This window comes from Esox lucius, chromosome 4, assembly GCF_011004845.1.
Source record: "Esox lucius isolate fEsoLuc1 chromosome 4, fEsoLuc1.pri, whole genome shotgun sequence".
NCBI lineage: Eukaryota > Metazoa > Chordata > Actinopteri > Esociformes > Esocidae > Esox > Esox lucius.
The window spans coordinates 32,092,980-32,111,602 of NC_047572.1; the positions used below are offsets into that span (position 1 = coordinate 32,092,980).

Consider the following 18,623-nt stretch of genomic DNA (forward strand, 5'->3'; position numbering starts at 1 on the left):
GAGCGGGAGTATCCAACACAGAAAGGGGATATCAATAATTCTCTTTTCCTTAGCCCACCACCTTACCTTCATCCTGCCCCTAATTGCCAGCCTCAAAGCGCCCCCCCCCCACCCCCGGGTCGACCATAAATATATCATCAATCAAAACATCCAGTCAGCCCCCGACACCCAGCGCAAGACTTCCGCCTGCCGGACCACTACGCCCCGGCCCCCGGAGGAAACCAGGACCAGTGGCAACGGTCGCCAAGGTCCAAAACCTCACCTGTTTTACCGGCCCCTTTCTGGATGCCCGCCGCCTGCTTCAAGAAATAGGAGACTGTCGGCTGGCCGATCTTCAGGTCGTACGTCCTGTCAGGCTGGGGAGGAGAGACAGACCAGAACACGCATGAAGGTGTGATCAACGTGAGCTCTCCTCAACTTCTGTCCCGCATTAACGTGTCAATTCAATTCACTACCATCGGTGACCAAATGGTACCGCACCATTCTGTCACCCCCTCTGAAGCAGCCATTAGCAGGGCACGCCCAGCGCTGCCGGCATCCATCCCAAGGACATTAGACACGATTTAGAGACGGTGGTTTTCTATCCGCCTGTCCTTTTTATGAAAACGAGGCGGGTGGAGGCTGACCGCACCGATGAAGACCGGACAGGTCCGAGTGCAGGCCCAGTAGAACCAGGAAACTCACTCGTCTGTGAGACCAGAGGATTAAGCTAAACACGCATATGCACATGATACTATGAAGACAGACAGCAAGCGCAGGATAGACAATTCCCTGGAGACTGGCATAGTCTGGGGAATTCAACTGGCACACGAAGCACGTGTGTGTGTGTGGTGAGGAGATACTAATGGTGACCAGCAGATGACGCCCATGAGCAAGGAAAGAGGAGGATGTGACCAAAGAGCAGAGCCTTTTCTACTGTCAATGCCTATGGGATTTGAAAGATCCATTTGTTCCCGTTCTCAAATATTCCACATATGCATGGAGATAAACGCATGTATAATTAGCTGGAGGACTTTGAAATGGGAAGTGAAAAAAAATGGTGCGTGACCACGTAATGGAAGATAAAAAAAAAAAAATACATACGAAAAATTATAGCAGCCTCTTTATGGCAATACTATCTTTTTACACGCTCTAAATTATCTGTGACTTTTATGTCTCCATGGATACTGTTTGATTAATGAATGCAAATGGCAGGGCTTACGTCAGTTTTACAATATGAATAATGAAGGTTTCTGGGTAATGGTGTCTCTGAGAAGGGCAAGCTGTACGGGTGGGATGATTCCTCTCAGTTAGGAGCCCTACGATCACTTTAAAACGCTCACCTTAACGTGGATTTTGACGGGTAAAGGGATTCCTTCCTTGAGGTCTTTGGTTCTCTCGTTGAATTCCTTGCAGAACTGGCCAATGGGGATGCCCTTCTGTTGGCGACAGTGGAGGAGAGAAGGAGTCAGAGGAGGAGAGTGGAACGTTTTAAAAATGTATGAGGAGCCTGGACCCACGAACAGCCGATGTCACTCACCGCTGGGGCTGCTCGCTGGTGGAATACCAATGACAAGGCCTGTGCCTGTCAATCAATCAAAGGGCTTCTCGGAGCGGGCTGAGATCCCAACCCCCGCCGGGAGATAGAGTCAGCAGCAGGTGTGTGCGGGAGAGTGTGGTTGTGGTTGTTTAAGTGGACCTGTTTGTGTACTAGACTGTGTGTCTGTGTGTGTGTGTGGTTGTTTAAGTGGACCTGTTTGTGTACTAGACTGTGTGTCTGTGTGGTTGTTTGTACAGTAAGTGGACGTGTGTGTGCATGTTTAACAGAAGGCATGGTGTTCGTGGCATGTGCCCGGGAGACACGCGTGATAAATGAGCCGTGCCGTTTCCAGTGCCTTTCAGGCCAACTGGCAAGAGAGGGAAAAAATGGATGGGTGACATTAAGTCAACACACACACACCACGTCATTCCTCTCTCTGGCCTACTCCACACACACACACACACACACACACACACACTGACCTTCACCCTTCCCCAGCGGCAGCACACGTACTGTGATTGAAATGTTCATTTATGTGCGTGTGAGAAACAGATTTTATACACACATTTTAATGGCGCTATGAGCCGTCGTGATGGAGCGTGTGAAACACTGCCTGCAGATCTTAATGTCTCTAATGAAAAGCCATTCATCCTAGCAGTGCTTTATTTGGGACTAACGGAGGGGAAAAGCTCTTTTAACCTCATCTTCAGTCTATACGTTAAAGAAAATAACACCTCATGAACGTGAGGAAATCCATTCATCCATCCATCCATCCATCCATCCATTCATCCGTCCATATCTTGCCTCTGCCTTTAAAAAACCCCGACCTGGAAGAAGTTCCAACTCACCGTTGCAGTCACGTCTGATATTGTTTCAGAGCAGATGATGCCCATTTGAATTATAATATCTCACTAATGAAATGAAAAACCATAAAGTCCCTGGAGCTTATCTCCCTCTACCACCTCCTCCCCCCCTCCCTAACTCCGACACCCCCTCCATCCACGCCGCTTATTAATAGAAATCCCATGTCAACCTCGGTGCTGTCTCCTGCCTGCCCTGTTCCCCCCGCCCCCCCCCCTCCTCCCGTGGAATAACGTAGCTAAACAAACATGCAGGACGAGTGGACGACGGAGAGAATTTCTAATTAAATATGGATTAAAATAAGGACTGGGAGGTTAGGGAGTAAGCCGAAACACACACACACACACACACACACACACACACTTCCTCTTTCACCCCCCTCTCCCCACACGGCAGGATAATAATCTGTCAGGCGCTCCACCACCGAGGAACAATGACTTGAAAGGCCACGCGGACCCGGATAGCACAGGCTGGAGGAGGCCGGAGGAGGCTGGAGGAGGCTGGACTATCAGCGCTTAGGTGCCGATGCACAGAGATGCAGAGCGGCAGACGGACGGACGGACAGACGAGCGACTGAGCTAAAGATAGACGCCGACAATGACATGAAAGGACAGCGAACCAGAGGAAACGCTGTCCAACGGCTTTAGAAACAGCTTTTAAGCCGAGAACAGAACAGATAGTATCCTCTTTGTCAGTCTACGTACTAAGAATACACACACACGCACACTAAGGCAAATACTCAGGCAATGCTGGTTGTAATGAAGACATTGCATGACAGTCACGAGGACGTTTGAAGATGACTGGGTGAACAAGGGCCCTCCTGGCCCGGCTCTTTTTAACAGCCTCATGGAAGTGATTATTGGGATTGAGCTGCGTTGGTAATTGTAATGAGACTCCTTAAACTGGCAGGAGAGGCTGGCATTCAATGAAAGCAAGGATCCCTTGGCTTCCTGACTCCCCGTGACATTTATAGCGGGGAGATACGGCCGCGAAAAGAAACGCCGGGCATTTAAAACCCCGGCCAAATAACCAACTGCGGCACAGCTCCACTCCCTCTCCATCTGAACATCTAATCACCCCCAAGTCCAAGACGAGCGGCCAGCTAATTCCTCTCACCCCTCCTGCACCATAACTGATTAGGCTCCACAACTCCGGAGTGCAGAAAGGCTGCGGCCTTTTACTCGAGGCAGTCCGACACATTGTCGCGTGGAAGGATATTTAACACCCTCATCTTCAAAGGGTTTCTCGGAGATCCTGTCTGTGCGTCAGGATTAACTGCTAATCTACAGCCATATTTTAGCCGTCAAACTCCACAGCGACACTAGTGAATAATTGCTCAGATTCATTGCCAGATCCGACGGCTATTATATACATTTAAGAGAGCAATTAGGCATATATGATATTAACATCTCGGGAAATGGACCCACACAATACTCTCCAGCCCTTGTCCCTCAAGTTAATGCGAACGGCGTTTCAGCTTCACTAACTCTTTTTAACAAGACTCAAAAACAGACAATACACAGCGACCGACCATCGGATCACAGTGACTGACAGAAAACCGCGGAAGAATCTGAGAATGTACAGACTCAGCGAGCACAATCCTGGCCTTGGAGACGGGTCGTCATGGGCAAACCTGGTTAACAGAGAGGACAGGTTGTACTCTGCTCCCAGGGACAGGTGGAGACAGAGCTGCGATTCCTATTACACTGTGACTAATACATAGACCGAAGACGCTCCCTTTCCCAATACTGCCAATCTGAGGGACAGCCAATGATTCAGTTTATTTGGTTTTTCCATATCAAGGCGTTTTTTGGTCATTTGAACACCAGCCCCTTGTGTTCCAGCGTCATATTGTTGAACTATTCTCATTACTTACGGTGGCTTCTGTAGCAATCATTATTGAAAATGGTTTTTATTATTGGCATTTGTTGTTTTCGTCAATACTGCCCAATTTGCCATTGGTCTGACAACAGTTATTTCATGTAGACTCTCACAATGTTCTAATATTCCATGTTAATAAAGTTTATTAAAATGAATGACGGCGATACAAAGTGAGAGAAAGACAGAGACCAACTAGAGAGACCAAGCTAGAGAAAGACAGCTACACAGTGGGAGGGAGACAAAGCTGGAAGGGGCATGCATGCCCAGTGTTGACAATGACCACCATGTTCAATATTTGAACAATCAAAAGGTTCATTTGACCAAGGTGGGAATAGAGGACTGGATGGGATCCCAGGAGATCCTAAGGAATAAACGTGCGCGCGGGCATGACAGGGAGTAGGGCCATCTGTGTGTGTTCCCTCTTCACTGTGTATACACACAGTCACAGATGTCGAAGAGGCATGACAGAGTGCGTGTCAGACAATCCAATGGGAGGGTGCCTCCAGGCTGGATGAACTGCCCCTGGCAGACAGGAAGGACAGCAGATACCCATCCCTGGGGAGTGTGGGGGAGGTGCTGGACAGAGGGAGGTGTGCGAACCAGGGGAACTGGCCCAGGCTGGGGCATGGGTTAATTAAACTCTCCCGTGTGAAACCCCTCCATCATTCTCTCCGTTGCCTTGTTCATTTAGCCCGCCGCCACGTTGGCATTTTACCACGTCCGTCCCTGCACTCCTGCACATCAGGCTTTTGTCCCGGCACCGGAGGAACGGATGGGGCTTCATGGCAACGTGCCACTGAGAACAGCAGGTCAACTCGGGTCCTCTGAGCACCACAGTCAACTTATCCATATTGAACTGAAATGCCAGCGGCTTAATAATCAGGCGCAATTTCCAAATGAACAGGATGAAGAGAAAACGGAAAGTGCTCATCTCCATAACAACCAAAAAAGCTCTTCAAAATCCGTTCTGAGTGTGTCTACTGTTCTAGTCTGTTCTGAGAGTGTCCACTTTTCTAAGTGTGTCTACTGTTCCAGTTGTTCTAAGAGTGTCTTCTGTTTTAGTCTGTTGTAAGTGTGTCTACTGTTCTAGTCTGTTGTAAGTGTCTACTTTTCTAAGTGTGTCTACTGTTCTGAGAGTGTCTACTGTTTTAGTCAGTTTGAAAATTGTACACACTACACTTGGATCACCTGCTCAATCAGAATACCAAGCAGGGCAGGAAATCAAAGCGATTAAATAATACCAAAGAAAACATGGTATTTTCAACTCGATTATGTTCTGGTACTGTGGCCAATGTCTTGCTACATGATTAATCATGAGTCCTTTACTGGAGGCATCCACAACATGACCCAGGAACTCTGGAAGAGTCGACAGAAACTGTATTACAGACCTGCTGATCTGGTAGTGGTTGCTATGGGTGGTAGTAGCAGTAGCAGTAGCAACAACAGTATCATTAATAATAGCAGTTGTTATACAGTAGTAGTTTTTGTAACATCAGTAATAGTATTAGTAGTAGTTTTGTTACAGCAGTAATACTAGTATCAGTAGTAGTAATAGAAGTAATCGCTACAGCAACAGTAACATTGTTATAGTTATGGCAGTACTAGAATATTTTAGCAGTACTAGTAGTACCAGTAGCTGTAGTATTATTGATATTGTGTTACTAGTGGTATCAATAGTAGAAGAAACAGTTGCAGTAGTTATAGCAGTAGTAGTAGTAGTGTCAGTACTGTAAGAAGCAGCAGTAACAGCAGCAGATACTATGAACACTACTGACTTCATTAGTTTTACTGGGAAATAATACAACCTAAGACAGATGAGTAAACGTGAGGTCACTTGATTCCAGCTGGATCCCCTGATGGAGTACCTGACCTTAGAGGGAACCAAGGGTTTAGTGTGCCAACAGCCTCACAGGTCACGGCATTTGAGTCGTTTAGAAAGCTCTCTAAATGCAACATTCAATTATTCAGCGTGCGGTTGGTTGAGGCGTGCACGAACAAAACACACAGAGGCCACGCCTCCAGCACTTGTGTTAGAAAGGAGACTGCAGAGATCAGATGGTGAGGGACTGGAGGGGGGCTGATCACTCTATTCTGGCGCCACCGTTGTTGGCCTCCTCATCCGGCGTACATCCGCTCGGGACCGAGCAGTCGTTAGCATTCTTGGATGGTCTCTCGCCACACATGCCCTTCCAAACCGCCCCCCCACTCACGTTGGGGCGGAAAACTGATGACTGCGCAGAGCATTTGACCGTCTGCCTTCTCATTCTGCCTCCCTCCGATCCCAGGCCCCTCTGTCCGCGCTCTCCCTCCCGCCCTCCATCCCCCAGATCTGTCCCCCCGCTCTACCTCCGCCCGCCGCAAACCGAGCCGGTGCAGAGTGACCTTCATCCGCACCCACGAGGACCACGGCAGAATGGGGGTAGAGGCCGACACAGAGCGAGAAAGCAGAGGAAGAGAGAGAAACAGAACTGTGAGGGAAGGGAACTGGAAGGCATAAGGATGGAAAGAAAGGAAGAAAAGTAGGAGAGGGAGGGGGGAAAAAAACCAAATTGAACCCAGGGAATGGAAAATCTCTGTGGAAGTCAGTGGAGCGCATAGCTGATTGTGACAAGAAAGATGACTCTCCTTCCCCTTTCTCACTGGTTCTGATTAAAGCACTCACTCTGAGATGACCCACACACACGGAGGAGAGGCAAGAAAGGTAGAAAGGAAAACAAGGGAGCCTTTGAATTTAGATGTGATGCTGAGGAAAGCGGAGATGGATATGCCAATGCACTTAACGGAACAGGACGCGCGATGAGAAGGTGAAGCAACTCACGCTCCTTGACCAATCTGAAACAATCTCCCAGACACAAAAACTCCATATCCATCCATTCGGAAACGCTTTAGGCTGCAGGCCAGCAGGCTGGGACTGCCGTACATCAAAAAGCTAAGATGGTTTCGTTGTGTAACTAAATACAGTCAAACGTTGCCCACATTTTCTTTTTTTTACACGCAACATACCGTGAATCCTGTGTGAATTGTCTTTGAGACTAAAGGGGTCTAACTGAAGTGGAACACGTGTGATTGAATGTGTCCACAGAATCCAGGCTGTTCCTGCTCTACTTGCCAAAATATAACATACATTCCAGTGTGATCTGCTACATGTCAGCTATTACATGCTTTTGTATCATATCTTTACCAATCCATTACACTGTGTGTCCAATCTTTACCAATCCATTATACTGTGTGTCCTATCTTTACCAATCCATTATACTGTGTGTCCCATCTTTACCAATCCATTATACTGTCCTATATTTACCAATCCATTATACTGTGTGTCCTATCTTTACCAATCCATTAAACTGTGTGTCCTATCTTTACCAATCCATTATACTGTCCTATCTTTACCAATCCATTATACTGTGTGTCATATCTTTACCAATCCATTATACTGTGTGTCATATCATGACCAATCCATTATACTGTGTGTCCTATCTTTACCAATCCATTATACTGTGTCCTATCTTTACCAATCCATTATACTGTGTGTCCTATCTTTACCAATCCATTAAACTGTGCTTCCTATCTTTACCAATCCATTATACTGTCCTATCTTTACCAATCCATTAAACTGTGTGTCCTGTCTTTACCAATCCATTATACTGTCCTATCTTTACCAATCCATTATACTGTGTGTCATATCTTTACCAATCCATTATACTGTGTGTCATATCATTACCAATCCATTATACTGTGTGTCATATCATTACCAATCCATTATACTGTGTGTCCTATCTTTACCAATCCATTATACTGTCCAATCTTTACCAATCCATTATACTGTGTGTCCAATCTTTACCAATCCATTATACTGTGTCCAATCTTTAGCAATCCATTATACTGTGTCCAATCTTTACCAATCCATTATACTGTCCTATATTTACCAATCCATTATACTGTGTGTCCTATCTTTACCAATCCATTAAACTGTGTGTCCTATCTTTACCAATCCATTATACTGTCCTATCTTTACCAATCCATTATACTGTCCTATCTTTACCAATCCATTATACTGTGTGTCATATCTTTACCAATCCATTATACTGTGTGTCATATCATGACCAATCCATTATACTGTGTGTCATATCATGACCAATCCATTATACTGTGTGTCCTATCTTTACCAATCCATTATACTGTGTGTCCTATCTTTACCAATCCATTAAACTGTGTTTCCTATCTTTAACAATCCATTATACTGTCCTATCTTTACCAATCCATTAAACTGTGTGTCCTATCTTTACCAATCCATTATACTGTCCTATCTTTACCAATCCATTATACTGTGTGTCATATCTTTACCAATCCATTATACTGTGTGTCATATCTTTACCAATCCATTATACTGTGTGTCATATCATTACCAATCCATTATACTGTGTGTCATATCATTACCAATCCATTATACTGTGTGTCCTATCTTTACCAATCCATTATACTGTCCTATCTTTACCAATCCATTATACTGTGTCCAATCTTTACCAATCCATTATACTGTGTCCAATCTTTAGCAATCCATTATACTGTGTCCAATCTTTACCAATCCATTATACTGTGTGTCCTATCTTTACCAATCCATTATACTGTGTGTCCTATCTTTACCAATCCATTATACTGTCCTATCTTTACCAATCCATTATACTGTGTGTCCTATCTTTACCAATCCATTATACTGTGTCTCCTATCTTTACCAATCCATTATACTTTCCTATCTATACCAATCCATTATACTGTTCTATCTTTACCAATCCATTATACTGTGTGTCATATCTTGACCTATCCATTGTTGTTTGTGTCATATCTTTACCAATTCATTATGTTGTGTATGTCAAAATCTTTACCAACCCACTACACTACACATTATTTCGGCATAGTAGCATTTCTATACGACGACGGAAAGAATTGTGTGGACTCCTAAATATTCATCCATTCCAATCTGCCTCTTAAAGTTACACACAATACAGTGGATGGTGAAAAGATGGGGGTGGCAGTGGGGAGGTGAGCAGGGAGGGAGAGGAGGGGGCTGAGCATGGGGAGAGAGAGTGAGAGAGAGAAGGGAGCCGAGCAGCGAGAACGAGGGGGAGCACGTAACCTGCCTACAAATTAAGACCGCAATCATAAACTCTTGCGGCGAGTTTCTTCATGTTTCACTCCCGTTTCCGCGCGGTTGGTTGTACTGTTGACACTTGTGTATTTTTTGGCCGTCCATTCCGGATAACGATTCGCTAAGCAACAGTCTACTAATGACTGACTTCGACATCTCAGTCAGAGCTTTCGATCTCCCAGTCGGAGCCCAGCAAACAAGCCTGCACCGCTACTTCCCGACTGGATCCAGATCTCCGGCCGCCAGACCCGAGAGCTGAGGTGTCAAATCCAGGACGGACATACATGAAGAATTCCGTACCCGCGGCGACCGTGGAATAACAGTTTAAAATGACACGCTTATTTGACCGAATCAGAAGAAAGAAAGGGAAACCGATTGGTGTTTAAATTAACTCGTTTTATTGGGACTAACTTGAATATGGATGGAGAGAAATTACTTTTAACCTTTTTTATCAGTATAATATCATTCCCATAACCAAGCGGGAGACTATTCAGCTATTCGGACAGACGGACAGTAACAGGACTAATTGAAAGCAACCGATGTAAAGGACAGAACTGAGTAACGACAGTTTGGAATTAGGACTTTCATGTTCATTCAGGGGCCGTTCGAATAGCCGACGTGGTTCTCAGATCAAGCCGGGAGGAGCAGCAAAGCAAGAACGCATGCTTCGGGTAACTATATCCGGCAATTTTAAATAGTTTCAATATTTTACTATATGCTGCAATTGTTAACGACGGGCGATTATGTAACAGGTGGTGCAGTCAAATGTAGCGAAAGACTAGAGTGATTGACTAGGTGGATAAACGGAGGTGGGAGTGGGGGGCGCATCAACATAACGCAATACAATCTCCATAGGGAGGTCATTTAAGCCGATGCCTGTTGGAAGTATCGTCGGGTAAATTCAATAAAACCTATTAAAATCATACACTTGTAATATCCTATAGTAGCGGTTCCATTAAGGATACCAGTGCCCCATGACACATCAAGATGAGGGGGGAGGGGCGGGGGGCACTCACCTGTATTGGATTAACCATTACTTCACCGTAACTAAATTCCCCTCCTTTACTCTCGCCTCGGAAGCGTTCACGCAGCCAAAGATATACCTCTTCATGGTAGGACTTAGTCTAGACTGTGATATCCACCCTCCTGCTGGGCAAGCTTACATTTGATTTCGTTTGAAGTACTGTCCCTAGGAGATAGTTTTTATAGATGAATCACGGAATTACAGGTGGAGCAATTCATCCTCCTTTTACCTGCATCCAAGAGTACCTGGCAGACCTCCAATTTAATATGAAAGAAACAAACAGTGACAAATAGGGAGAAAATCCTGCATTTCTGTGTGTATGTGCATGTTTGTGTTTATTCCCCACTAGGATAGTAAAACCAGGAATATTAGACCTTGAGGGGACCGTATGCCGGCACTGGTCTAATAAAAAAGACTATTTCAGCCATAAGGGTTAGGCTTTGGTTAAAAGTGCCGTTTGAATTAAGGTTACGGTTAGGGGTTAAGATGAGGGTAAATTGGATTTTGAATTGGAATAATTGGTTCCCACAATGATAGTGAAATGTATGTGTGTGTGTGCAAGAGAGAGAGTGGGAGGCAATTTGAGAGCCATAATAGATTACCTGGGTGATTGGGGAAAACACTTGATTCACCACCGCCACAATACACAAATAACAAAGCAAGATTTTTATTTTTGTTGTTGTGGCCCCAAAACAAACTAAAATAACCAAATTCCTGTCCAGCTCAACAGGCCCATCCCTCACACTGGCATGGAAACCACATGCGTCAGCCTGTCAACTCTACAGTGCCATTTTGTAGTCCCGTGGATGATGAATTCGGTCATTATTGATGAGCAGAGCGGACATACAGGGCTGTCACCCGGGACGCTCACTGAAAACAAAATAAATGATGTGTGTTGACAAGCCATCACAACGCACGCACGTTTGCACGCTCGGACTGACAGCTGAACGGCCGCGGTTTCAGGGCAACATTTTGAGACGCATATGGAACGGCCGACAGGCGTGTTGGGAATGAGAAAGGCAAAGGCTGATCCTGTCTGGGTCGAATGGCTGGCTACCTTCCTGCACCGCCTCAGCTTGAGGTTTCTTTTAGGTGAAGCACCATTTAAATTCCAATATTCCCAGTCAGCGGATTGGCAGACTGGAATACATTCAATTCCAGCACTGATAATCAAGTTCTGGGTGGCAGTGAAACCAAAAAAAAAAAAAAAAAAGCCTCACGGTCTGATAATCAGATATCAGTGAGGCTGACATTGGAGACATGTGCCCCAGAGCGTCAGCCTAGATTGTTTCTTTGCTCTGCAATTTTTCCTCCTGTTCTGGATATTTGTGTGTTAAATGTTTCAAAAAGAGTTTAAAATGAGAAGCAAAAGGGTTACTTTTATTAAAAAAAATTTAAAGACGCAGGCCGGGGACAGATCCAAGAACGTAAAAGTGGCCTCATCATAAAGTAGTTGGTGAACAGAGGCAGTGCTCCTGTCTCTGATGGTGAGGATCAGCCTGTGGGGGAGGGGGGAGGGGTCAAGGCTCTGTTACCCAGTCTGCTTGATTCGATAGTGTGGCAGTCCGTGTGTGTTAAATAACGCAATTCATCAGTAAGATAAGATCTAAGATCAATGTGGTCAGTTTCTTGATTAATTAGGATGAGTTTGCAAAGGCCGGAGAAATGCAGCTTCCTCAGCTGGCAAAATCAGGAAGTCCATCGTGTTCTTTTCTTTTGATCCAAATTCTTTTTTCAAAGGTAATCCCTTAAAAGGGAATATATAAATATATATATAACTTGAGTTCCTATTAGTTCAAGTCAGTTCTAGCCATTATATTTCCGTATATTTAATCCTATCAAATAGGCAAAATCCGTGTGGATGGCTTGAGAACACAACAACCAGGGGAGATGATTCATACATGGAGAGTTGGTGTAAGAAGTTAGGTCTCTTTGTAGCTCCCAGCATCAGAATCATCTGCCTGCAACTTCCTCTTCCTCACTTCCCGCTTTCCTCCATCTTGCTCATCTCCTCTCCAGTGGTCTCCAGGCAGAGGTTATTTATGAACCATTACCATCACGCAGTAATACTTTATTAGGCATGTAGACAGCCAAGAGCATCCATCTTTTACGTTCAATCTCCTCTTCCCTTCTCCCTCACAAGTCTCTAATCCAGACACTGACAGCCTCCACTTCCTCCCAGCGCTCAGAGGAGCGCTGTATAGATTGATGCCGCTCGTCCATCAGAAGCGCATGTAAACATACTTTATTCACAAGATCTGCTCATCGGTTTCTCGATGGCCTGAGAGCGCCAGAATCGTTTCTCTCGATCACAGACTCAAGTGTTGCCATTGTGGCACATCTGAGGTGGTAATGATTTCATATTAAAACGCCATTGATCCCTTGGTCGAGATCCTTGGCGGGTTTAGATGGCTGCATCCCCTTTCACGCTCCAGCCTCGGTCTGCTCTAAGAACCGAACGGCATTGCCTCAATGGGAAAAAGGTGAGACACGTTCGATTTCACCATCAAGTCGGTGATAATTTCTCACTCCCGATCAATACTGGGGCTTTACACTGTCAGACTGATCAAATTTGACCAGCCACAAAAAATGAACATGTTGGTATTCCATAAATGGGGAGATTAACCAATTAGAATAGCCTGCATGCACGTGCACGCACGCGCACGCCCGTGCACGCACACACACGCCTGTGCACGCGCACACACACACGTGCATGCACACACACACACACACACACGAGTGAACCTACACAACCACACGCACACAACTGCACACACAGCCGTGCAAACAAACACACATATGTTCTTGAACACACAGGTAATTACCATCAAAAACATCTCAAAACAAATATTAATAAGAAACGCTTTATTAATATTCTGGACGACGAGAGGCAATTTTCTTCCGATTTAAGACTGCGGCAGGCAGACACAATGAAAATCAACAAGGCTGAGTAAAGTGGAAGGAAAACAAGGTTTTGACAAGCTGCCTGCCCAGCTCCGCGAACACAATTCATTAATAATGAACAAGGTAAAGAGCACAAAAGAAAAACACCAAGGCAGAAAATCTCGGTAACTTAAGAGTTTCAGTTGTCAGAAGGGGTTAAAACCTTCATAGCTGATGAGCCCCATTTGAATAAAAGACCCGCAGAGAAGTAAGACAACAAACCACTTCTCAGCATTCATGGCCAATGAAGAACGCGCTGAGACCCAGAGCCTACCGCTGATATTGTCATCAAAAATAATATTCTCCATAGCAACAAGCATGACTGGCACCTCAGTTGAAAGGGCAGGAGTGTTTAGGAAAGGTTTCTTTTCAGTCACACCCAAATTAAAGCATTCAGGAAGGAGGCAGGACAAAGTCGACATCAGGACCCTGCTGTGCTCCTTCTGAGGTGTGTAAAGGCCATGTTTCCCTGTCTTGACCTCTGTCTGTGTCCCCCCCCAGGCATGGTGCCCACGCCCCAGGTGTGCGTATCAACCCTGGTCACGGTGAGCACGATGGCAGTCGTCGACCTCTACCTGCTGGAGCAAAGCATGATGGGAGCCCGCGGCAAGGCCAGCCCTGGCGTGTGGCCGTGCACCGCTGTGTTGCTAGGTGACCTGGGCTTCCTGCTGGCGCTGCGCTTTGTGTCGGCGGGCGTGGTGTCTGAGGCGCGCTCCCCGCGCAGAGGCTTCGCCAACGCCCTCTGGTTCCTCTTCCTGTCTCTGCTGCAGCTCAAACTTTTCTTCGTCTGCCAGAACTACCGGACGGAGCGCCGGCCACCCGACCCCCTGGCCAGGAAGACGCTCACCCTGCTGCTGTCCATCTGCCTGCCCTCCTTGTTCCTCATCCTGACGGGGGCCGAGAACATGACTCCCCTGCGCAGGAAGCAGGAGGTGCAGGGCAGGCTGCTCTGGGTGGTGGTGGACCTGCTGGATGTTCTGGACCTGCAAGCCGGGCTCTGGGAGGCCCACGTAGGGGCCCCTGACCTCGGGGTCCCACTCTGGGCAGAGGGCCTGGTGTTCTTCTACTGCTACGCCCTCCTGTTACTGCTGCCCTGCGTGGCCCTCACGGAGCTGGGGGCAGCCGCCCTGCCCGGGCAGAGAGGGCCCCACAAGGAGGCCCTGTACCCCTGGATAAGTCTGGTCACTATAAACGTGCTGACCCTGGCGCTCCGGGGGACCGGCATGCTGTGGTACAGAGACCCCCGGGTGTCCACGGTGTTCCTGGGGAAGAACCTGCTGGCCCTGACCGTGAAGCTGAGCTCGGCGTGGGAGAAGCACAAGCAGGCCGGGGGCCGGGGGCCAGGGGCCAGGGCCGAAGGAGAGGCCGGGGGCAGCACCACCCTGGCAACACAGAGCTCGGAGCAGATGGAGGACCGGGCCCAGGGTAAAACTAGCCCCGGGCCTTCCTCTCGCTACCAAACCCTGTCCCGGTCCCACGTGGGCCTGGACCGTACAGACACCTCCCTGGGACCCTCATTCATCACTCATGAACTCTAGAACCCGTCCAGGCGGAGGCAGATCGGCCTTTTTGGGCTGTCAAGCTATTCGGAGCGACACAGTCAGTGGAGCATTTTGCACGGAGGACTGTTGCACTGCCAGCCTCACACGGAGTAGGACACAGATCACGCTCACGCACTCACACACACACACACACACTCACACACACTCACACTCACACTCACACTCACACTCACACACACTCACACACACTCACACACACTCACACACCAGTAACTCTGTGAACTGGCCCAGGCTACCACAGCAGTAACTCATCCAATTAGCTCACTTTGGTTAAAGGGATGATTTATGCACCCCTGGGTCCTGGCAGCCTGTAGTATTTGGGTGTCCCAGAGGTGGGGGGGGGCAGCGGGGCGGAGTGGTAGAGGCGGAAGACGTACAGCGAAAGAAGTGCCTTGCCTGTCAAGGAGCTACAATCCTCAGCGGCTGTTTCACAGACATCATCTGTGCCATATTGGGGCTTGGACATAAAGCAGTTTGTTAATGTGTGTGTGTGTGTGTGTCTCTTTGTGTATACTGTGAAAACACTCTGACAATAGCGTCGGCTCCACCTCCAGGACAGCGTCCACACTGTAATAAAGTGTTTCAGACTCTTCGGCTGTGACACTTCATTGGCAGACTGAGGGAGCGTATTAGCAACCTGTCACCACAACAGTGGATGAAACAAGATCCGAGGCCGATCACTCACAGCTAGAGGGCCCAGGGGGACTCGCTGGCTGTCCGCAACTTCAAAAACATCCACTGCATCAAAGCAAATCTGTTTTCCCCTTCACATATTTAATGACAACCTCAGCGTTTCTATTGAAGACGCATGCTGGTGTTTCGGGCCGAAGGGGAGAAGACCGGTTTGTGCCGTGTGTGTGCCATGTTGTGTCCAGTGTGTGTTTGCCGTGTGAGTGCCAGGCTGTGTCCAGTGTGTGTTTGCCGTGTGAGTGCCAGGTTGTGTCCAGTGTGTGTTTGCCGTGTGAGTGCCAGGCTGTGCTGCATGGAGAGATAGTGACAGATATGGGAAAAGCCATCATTTATCACAATTAGAGCAGCAGCGGCCACCCTGATGGTCATACAGTGATCCTTCAGCTAGACGCCTGTCTGCTGGTTCTGCTGGAATCATTCAACAGAGCGGATTTACGTGTGTGTGTGTGTGTGTGTGTGTTGTGGTGAGGACAGGAATGTATTCAGTCTAATGCACTACAACACCCCCCCCCCCACCGTGCTCTAACCATTAATGGTCCCATTAATTGGAATCGGGACCCATTTGTCAAAACGCTAAGAGCTCAAACACAGCTTTATGCTTGATTTACAGGGTGCTCCATCAGGCCACACACAAACGGCCACACACACACACACACACACACTTGCTCCAGGGAGTTTCTCAGTAGTTCTGAGAGAAGGAATCGTCAGGCACGCAAACTACAGCAGAACGGGAATCCGCATCTCTCCGGCTTTCATGTCTCGAGCCCTCACTCACTCTCCATTTCAAAAGTGAGTCCCAGCTGCCCTCCCCACTGGGTTGCTTCACTCTCATTTCTAACATAAAGGAAGTAACTGCACTGGCAACAGCAGCAAATGACTCGCCCTTTAAATATGTTGCACCTGTTAAACAGTGTTCCTGGGGTCTGGGAGAAACGGAGCGTGTGCGCCCCTCTTTCTCACATTCTCTTTATTCCTCACCGCCATTGGGGTGTGCTAATTTCACTCTGGACTGCAATTATTCTCCCTCACCAAAGCCGTCAGTTCCCCCATTTCGCCTCTTCCGCACCTCCTTTTATTCCTCTCGTTTGTTTAAATTTGCCCGGCAGCCGACAGGCTGCCTACCTCTCTGCGCTCCCCCTGTCAGAGGTGGTTAGTCAGAGGAAAGGGAGGGAGGAGAAAAAAAAAAAAAAACAGGGAAGAGGAAAGATTAAAGAGCCAAGGCCGGTGCCTAAAGCAGAGCGGCTGCCCGCTGCCATCTATTTACAGTTTAGCACACGCACGCACACAGAGCAACCCACACCCGAACACACAGAGCCCTTTACGGAGCAAAGGAGCCCAGAGAACAGAGGTAAAGACTAACACATTTGCTCGGCGCAGCGCAGCACTGACATATGGCCTTTGAAACCACTAAAGGAGGACACCTTTAGATAAACATTCGGTTCCGCTTTGCCTGGATGCAACTCATCTCTCCTCATTACCGCCGTCTTTACCACACAAAGGTGTCTTTCGCCGAGCTCTACAAGAGCGCGTGGGGAGAGCGAGGAACTCAGCAGACGGCAGTCTAAAAATCAGTCACGGCTCAGCGCCAACGCCATTGGCGGGAACTGCCAGACGACGATCGACGAGTGCCTGACACTTCAGAAAATCCAATGCTAGGCAGCGTTGACATAGATTCTGGTTTTGAGGAGACATAAAGAGAGACAGGAAGGGTGAGCAGTGGATTTACCTGTCCCAGGACAGGACCTAGTGGTGGGCCAGGTGCCGCCTGCCCTGATCGCACAATGGCCCGGATAACTCCGCCCACATCCATCTTCTTCACCGCTTTGGCGGCTTTGGAGATCTTGGACATCCTGGTCTGGAAGGCTATCGGTCTGTCCGACTGTCTGTAAGAAGAACCGGCCGTTGGAAACCTGAGCAGAAGAAAAAAAATCAAAAGACATCAGCTCGAAAATACTAATTTACCAACACGTCGAGCTCATTAAAATATCACACTGCTGAAATCAATAGAAGACACCCCGGGGCTTAAACCCAGGTTGTATGTTTCACTGCAGTCTAGTAATTAAAAGAGAGAAGAAAAAAAATAACTCTGGCTTCGATCTCACTGAGAGTCACCTGCTCTCCTGGAGGGAGTTTGTGGCTGGGGTTTGAGTGGCCTTGAAACAGGTCCTCCTGTTCCCCAGGGGTTGTGATTTGGAACACGTGTTGCATTCTAAATTCATCCACTGTATCTGACCTGATATCGCAAGCAGAGCAGTATACAAGATCGAACCTGCCTCTCACCCCATTGCCATTTCCTATAGTGATCCCTGATGGGCTGTTATCTTCTGCACAGCCCACATGAACAGAGATTAGGGGGTTTTTGATACCTGGCCAAGAAAAGGTCAGGCGAATAAGTAGCAGAATGAACAGAGGAGAAGGGGAGGGGGGCATTGTTCCTGCTTAGTGAGGGCAGAGGGGGCTCTGCTTTTTCATTTCACCTTCAAATGCATTTACCAAATTACCAGTCAATTAGCAGAGTGGAGTGAGTGGGCTGAAACCTTGGCCCCACTGCACACGAAAAGTCAGAACATAAATAGCTAGCTTGTACACGGCCCTCCCCAATGGGAAAAGACCACCACTGTTAAACACAGAGATCAACAGGTTATGACAGGAAACAGATGGAGAGATTTGAAGTCCAGCCAGATGAGACTGGGAGAGACCTGCATAAGAAATTCACAAGGAGTGAAGAGGTACAATAACTGAGATCACCATGAACGGAATACAAGAGACAAGGAAAAAGATTGAGTTGGTGCTTTATTTTGGTGTATAAAATTAGAATATGGTTTCTGATGAAAAGCTCTGGTTCAATGTCTAGAGTAGCTGGGTTTGTTCAAGTGACAAATGAGTTTCGGTCTTTGCAACGACGTTCATGACTGCGCGAAGACGGCAAACAAATTTAATTCATAGGTCAGTTTTGATTCACAGAGTAACTTGAATAAATTGATTATAAAAAATACT

General features: G+C 47.3%; 2 protein-coding genes across 2 annotated transcripts in view; one reads left to right on the forward strand and one right to left on the reverse strand.

Moving 5' to 3' along the window:
- Positions 1–18,623, reverse strand: part of mrpl11 (mitochondrial ribosomal protein L11) — a 34,117-nt gene that overhangs the window by 2,276 nt on the left and 13,218 nt on the right. Inside the window, exons 2-4 of the mRNA XM_013133693.4 lie at positions 17,353–17,536; positions 1,323–1,418; positions 263–356 (exon numbers count right to left, since the gene is read on the reverse strand). Coding sequence (XP_012989147.1) covers positions 263–356; positions 1,323–1,418; positions 17,353–17,475 — 313 coding nt within the window. The 5' untranslated portion in view covers positions 17,476–17,536. The remainder of the gene's footprint in view (positions 1–262; positions 357–1,322; positions 1,419–17,352; positions 17,537–18,623) is intronic.
- On the forward strand, positions 9,371–15,687 carry tmem265 (transmembrane protein 265). The gene is made up of 2 exons (XM_010902761.5): positions 9,371–10,078; positions 13,876–15,687. The coding sequence occupies exon 2, from the start codon at positions 13,878–13,880 to the stop codon at positions 14,910–14,912; it is 1,035 nt and encodes a 344-aa protein (XP_010901063.2). The 5' UTR covers positions 9,371–10,078; positions 13,876–13,877; the 3' UTR covers positions 14,913–15,687.